This window comes from Globicephala melas, chromosome 8 (genome assembly GCF_963455315.2).
Source record: "Globicephala melas chromosome 8, mGloMel1.2, whole genome shotgun sequence".
NCBI classification, from domain to species: domain Eukaryota; kingdom Metazoa; phylum Chordata; class Mammalia; order Artiodactyla; family Delphinidae; genus Globicephala; species Globicephala melas.
In genome coordinates, this window is record NC_083321.1 from 2102278 (window position 1) to 2108588 (window position 6311).

A 6311-nucleotide genomic window follows, 5' to 3' on the forward strand; every position below is an offset into this window, starting at 1 on the left:
TGCTGGGCCTTGCAGGTGCCGCAGGCCTGTGGCCAGGGCAGAAGGGGGAGATAGGCCAGCAGCAGCCCCTCTGCAACCCCTGCTCCCTGGCTGCTTCGCTCCCGTGCTCCCTGCTGTGTGTGAAGGGGTGTGAAGGGGGCAGAGCCGTGTCGCAGGGCGTCAGGAGGACTGAGCGGGCCTGTGCACAGACACACTGAGCAGTCATGGCCATGTCCCTGCGCCTGTCGCCGGCATGTGGGCTTGGGCAGGGATCCCCGGAGCTTCAGGCCCCCGCGCACCCCATGACATACTGGGAACCCCCAACTCCCAGCAGCCCAGCTTGGCCCCAGGGCTGGCATCCAGCTCAGTGCCTGGTGTTTTTTGAGCATTGCCCCCGAGAGCGGCTCAGTGACTCTTGGTCCGGCACAGTCTGCACACAAGAGGAGAGCCCAGAGGTCTTTTGCCCTGTGACCCTGCAGAGGGCCCTGGGCTGTCCCAAGGGGAGCCCTGCCTCCCCCTTTAGATGTTGACCACGGGGACCCTGGGGCACCACGAGCTGCCCCCCAGGGCAGGGGACTCCCTCCCCGCGAGCCCCAGGCCTCGGTGTCTCCCACCCCTGCCCGTCTTTGGCCAGTGTGGCCGAGACAGCCCAGGGCTTGCACGTGGCCAGGGCCATCAGCGGGTCCAGAGCTGGGATCAAGGCCGAGCAGGTTCTGCAAAAATTTCCCTTGAAAGACTCTTTTTCAAGATTTTCTTTTGAAAACAAATTCATAAGCACATCAAACAGGAATCCCGTCCCCTGGGTTTGTCACCACCGCCCGGGGCTCTCTAACTGGTTGTTATTCTAATTGCTTTTTTTCTCTTCCGAGGGCCGGGAGTCCTCTTATGGTTATTAATTTGGTGAATGGAGTCAGGGAACAAGGGAGCTTTTGTTGGCCTTGCCCTTTGGTCACTATCAAATTGCAAATAATGACGAGATCCAAGATCCCCAGAACTGATGTGCCCCAGCGGCTCCCGGGGAACGCCGTCCCGGTCCCCGAGCGGGCACTGCCTTCCTCTGCGGGTGACAGCGCCTCACCTGGGCACCTGCCCGGAGGCACGTGCTTCTCTGCGGCTGGGGATCGGCTCAGGCCGCTCCCTCCGGCCGAATGAAGTGCTCACTGGGTGTCACCATCGAACATGAAGCAAGATAAAGGCGCTCTCCTTGGGAGGAGGAGAACCCAGGGCGGGGGGACCCAGGGGCCATCTCTCTGGGACGTGCTCAGCCCTGGAGAAGCGTGGCAGGTGTGAGTCACGCTCACAGAGCCCGCGGGCACGGGCTCCTACACGACTGTCCTGCTCCATCCTCAAGAACGCCCCCCACGGGAGGAGCAGCATGCCCCCACTTCCCAGCGGAGAAACTGAGGCCCAGGGAGGACAGCACAGCGGCCAGGTCTCAGCGTGGGATCTGACTTGGCCTCCTGGACCAGCCTGACCAGGCTCACCCCACACTGTGGGGACAGGGGATCAGTCGCTGAGAAGGACAGAAGCCCACCTGGGCAGAGGCCATCACCGGGCCCCAGGGGCCGGGCAGTGCAGGGCAGGCTCAGGCAGCCCAGAGCCAGCGACGAGCAGCAGACAGCCCCGGGGGGCGTGTGGCGCCGAGGTCAGCCACTGAGGTCGGGCGGCCGGGGTGGGGGGGAGACATGGCTCCACAGGACTTGGCCCACCAGTGATCACCACGCCCTGAAGCCGGACCAGGCGGGTGACTCCGAGGATCCCCACCCATCAGGCTGGGGCTGGGCAGGCGGGAGGACCCTGCAGGGGGCCAGGAAGACCCAGGGGGACCCCGAGGGTGGCCAGAGGACCAGAAGGACTCAGCAGGTGGCCGGGGGGCCTTGGCAGGAGTCTGGTTTGGCCTGCGGGCTGCCCCACTTGCTCTCTCTCCCGTCCCATCAGTGGCGGCATGTTAACCTCCTCCCCAGACCCGCTCCTCTCCTGTGCGAGAAGGAGGGGGAGGCGTGAGGCCCAGGCTTTGGGCCGGCTCTGGGATTCTGGCCCAGATCTGAGCTCGCCCCCGGCGCCCCTGCCACCTCCAGCAGTCTGGCTAATGGGAGCATGTCCCCTGGGACCAGGGAGCCCGGTGAGCCCCCCCCAAAGCCCCATCTCCCATGAGCAGCAGCCCAGGGGGCCGAGGTGGGCTTGAGTGCCCCAGGTGGCCCCCTGAGGGCGAGCTCGGCCTGGGGCCAGCCTCCCGCCTGCTCCCAGTGGGGGCTGTGCTATCAACCCCCTGGGATGCGCCCCCTCTCCAGCCGTGCCCGGCAGCCCCACCCCTTCCTGAATCCCAGCCATTCTTCCATTTCCTTTTTTCCCAAGAACACCCTATAAAGGCTTCCATACCCACTTGCCCTGCTGGGGGCTTCAACAGATGTTCAAGTGGCATAAAGTGAAAATTTATGAAACCACAAATTTTCCTCTGTAATGTATTTGGTGCTCTAATTGGTGCCAAACCAATCAATACCCAAGCCGGGGCCTGCACAGCGGAGCAACATGAAGCTCGCCCGCACCAGCCTCGTGCAAGGCTCGCTCCAGGCTACCAGGCGCGCAGGGTCCCCCACGGGTCTCCCAGGGCATAGGCGGGCAGTGGGACTGGGGGCCCGGCGGTCTTGGGCCGAGGAGAGGGTCCTCCCCAGCCCCCCTTGGCTGGGCTGCCAGGGTCCCAGCCAGAGACCCCAAACGAGACTCTTCTCCTGGGGCCTCGGGGCCTGCGTCTGTGGGTGGCCTCAGCATATGGTGGGACTAGGGTGTCAGGGAGGCACCCGGGGGAATGCAGGGGTGGGGAGAGCTGAGTGAGGGCCTCAGGCTCTAGCCCAGCTAAACCAGAGAAGTTCTGCACCCCCTTCCCTTTATAGCCTGGGCTCCGGTATCAGATGTGTCTGAGAAAATAGGTTAGGCCCCCCTGGCCTGGCTGAGGGGACCTCAGACATGCAGCTGTCCCTGTCCCCAGGCCCAGGGGCAGGGGAGGAGGTCTCAGTCCCCCGCGCAGGGGAGCCCAGGAGGCCCCAGGAGACAGCACTGGCCTCAGTGCTGCAGCCGCCATTGTGCGAAGCTGGGGACGTGGGTCACAGGCCCCGCCTCACAGGCAGCCGTCCTGATGGGGGGCTGTTGCCCCACGCTCCAGCCCCCATCCTGCCCTACTTGCTGCTGGGTCTCGAGAGAGCCCCGTGGCCCCAACTCAGGAGAGAACCCTCCCCTGCTCCCCCTCAGCCAGCCCTGCCCTCCCCCTGACTCAGCGTCCACCGTCCACCGTGGGAGAGAGGCTGTGGACTGCCCCACCCGCCTCTGAAGCCCAACCCGGGCCAACCCGGGGACCCAGCTCCACAGCATTTGTGGCCTCTTCAACCCACAGCATCTTCCCCGGGGCCGACCCGCTTGGCCAGCACCCGGCTCCGTCCGGTCCTGGGGTGGGGATGTTGCCGCCAGCAGTGGGGCCCAGGTGGGTCCTGGGGCAGTCTGTTCCAGGGCGGCTCAGAGCACACACATCGCGGACCGTGTGTGTGTCCAGGTGGACGGCCGGCCCCAGCCAGCCCGGCCTGCCGCGTCCGCAGCCCCGGCGTTGACCCCTGGCGGAGCCGTCCCCGGGCGTCTACCCCAGCCACACTCTCCCCCGAAGCAGCTCTGTGTTCTCGCAGCTTGGCCCTTATCGGTGACCATCTGGCCACCTCCGCTCCCTCCCCCATCGTTTCTAGTCTTTCCAGTGTTCCAGGTACCCAAGGCGGGTATTATTTTCTGACGGAGACCCTGGGGGAACCACCCCCAAGGGCACTGCAGGCCCCAGGGTGAGCCACGCCTCATGCCGGCTCATGCCAGGACGTCTGCTTCACCCCTGCCCCTGCTCTGAGGGCCCTGGGGTCCTCTTCCCACCCCCGGGGCTCACTCCAGCCCCACCCCATCTTGGCCATCCAGCAGCCCCTGCTAAGTACCTGCAGCCCCAGGTCCATCCTCCATCCACCTCCCCTCCAGCTTCATGGGGCGACCCCACCTCGTGGGGTGGGCAACCCCAGTGCTCAGCGTGGGAAAGGCCTTTGGGAAAAGCATGGTGGGCGTGTGGCCCTGGCTGACCCCTGGGGATTGGTACAGGTTTGGGGGCTCAGCTGGGAAGATGGAGGTGCCCCTGCTGAGTTGGGGACTGTGCCCGGCCTGACAAGAGCACCCTGAGGCACAAACCCTGTTGGTGGGCATGGGGGTGGGGGTAGATGGCAGGGGAGGGGCCCCGCCCTGCTACCTGCTCAGCCACTGGGTCTCAGGTGAGGGCTGCAGAGCGGGGCTCCCTCCACGCACGTGTGTGCACACGTGCAGACTTGCACAGGGGCCACGGACACACACACACGTGCACGCGCGCGCGTTCCACACACACAGCCGTGACCAAGGCCAGGCCCCGTCCCTCCCCTGGCCCTCAAGGAACCCAGGCCTTGAGGCCACCTGCACACCGCCCGGCTCACCTCTGATCCTGTCCCCACAGGTGACGCAGCTGGACCAGAGGCTGGCGCTCATCACAGACATGCTGCACCAGCTGCTCGCCCAGCACCACGGAGGCTCCCCGGGCAGCCGGCCTTCCAGCGGGGGCGGGGCCCAGGTGGTCCAGCCCCACAGCGGTGGCTCTATCAACCCCGAGCTCTTCCTGCCCAGCAACGCGCTACCCACCTACGAACAGCTGACCGTGCCCCGCGGGGGCCCCGACAAGGGCTCCTGATGGGGGCTCGGGGCCCAGGCCTGAGAGGGGAGGCCCGGAGGAGCCCTGCCCGGCCCACCCCACCTCCCACTCAGCACAGGCACCGCTAGGCCTCAGCCCCCTCTCGAAGGCCCGAGACGGCAGTCCCGCCCTCCAGGGCCCCAGACGCCCGGTGGACGACAGGGCCCTGCGGCCTGCCTGGGGGGCTCAAGACCGCCTCTTCCCAGCCAGCGGGTACTAGAATTTGGCTGGGTGCTGGGAGGAGGGGCCTCTCGGCTCCAAGACCGGGGTCCCCCCATTGCCTGCCTGATACTCGGGACAGAGCGGCAGGAGGTCAGGCCGGGCATCCCAGGCACTTGGTCTGTCCCATGTATGGCCAGGGAGCCGCACAGCTGTGTGCAGGCCCCGGGGCATTCCTGAGGGGAGACAGAGGGACGGCCTGGACAGGGTCTGTGAGGACCCCACCCCCAGCCTCAAAGCCAGGCCCAGGGGGACCCAGGGAGAAGGCAGGCCAGGCAGGGCAGGGCAGGCCCAGCCCATGCCGAACAAAGGATGCCCACGGGCAAGGCCCAATCAAGGCCCCCCCGGGCCTGGGCCTGACTCCCTCAAGCTCCAGAGATGCTGACTCAGGCCAGGAGCTGGCGGGGAGCTGCTCCTGAGGCCACAGCTTCCAACGGGAGGGACGTGTCCACCGCTGTGGCCAGAGCTCTTCACTGGGGGTGGGCTGCCCACCAGTGGAACCGGGGTGCTCAGGTCCCCCACTTTGGACTGGCAGCTTCTCCTACCCATTCCGGAGAAAAGAGGAGGGTCCCCAAACCCCGCTCTGTGTGTGGGCCTCACCTCCAGCTCCCTGCCTGGTCTAAGCAGCTGGACGGACACACAGACGGTGGCCTCCCCGACCCGCTGCTGAGCTGCAGGGGAGCGGACGGGCGCCACCACCTCTGGCGAGACCCACCTCCTCTGGCCTGCTCCGCCTCGCCGAAATCAGAATAATCTGTGGTGATTTGGAACCTGTGCTTTAATGAATTTCACAGTGTGATTTTGATTCTTAACCGTTCAGGTTTTTCCTAATAAATGTGGAATCACAAAATTGATCTTGCCCTGCTCTCGCCTCCTTTCCTGGGGGAGCAAGCGACCCATCTTGGGGACAACCTGGCTTCCCGTGGAGCTGCTGCCCACCCCTCAACACCCCAGCACCCCTCACCCCGTCTGTGCCCACCCCGGTGAGGGGGCCCAGAAGCCTCAACCCCCTGGCCTGGGGTTCCTGGGAATGGGGTGGCGCCAGTGACCCAGGAGCACCTGGAGGCCGGGCTGTTCCTGTCCCCCCGACCCAAGGTCGGGCTCCAGCCCACCCGCTAAGCCTTTGCTCTTGCTGGTGCCTTTGCCGGGGGGGTTCTCCTGTCCCCTCTCCATCTGTTGAAACCACTCCCTTGGTCTCCAGCCAGGCTCAAAGCCCCCTCCTACAGGAAGCTCTCCCTGATAGCCCTTTATGAGACCAGCCCCACCCCCAGGTCTTGGGACCCTTCAAGGGGGGAGGGGCGAACAGGTGAGGGTCATCGCCCCCCGACAAGCAGCTTGGGGACCCTGTCCTCAGGATTCACATCCCGCACGCACTTCTCAG

General features: G+C 65.8%; 1 protein-coding gene across 1 annotated transcript in view; it reads left to right on the forward strand.

The window, feature by feature from the left end:
* KCNQ1 (potassium voltage-gated channel subfamily Q member 1) overlaps nt 1-5742 on the forward strand; it is a 348262-nt gene extending 342520 nt beyond the window's left edge. The window contains exon 16 of the mRNA XM_030833148.3: nt 4481-5742. Within this exon, the coding sequence (XP_030689008.1) occupies nt 4481-4711 (231 nt within the window). The 3' untranslated portion in view covers nt 4712-5742. The remainder of the gene's footprint in view (nt 1-4480) is intronic.
* Nucleotides 5743-6311: the final 569 nt, after the last annotated feature.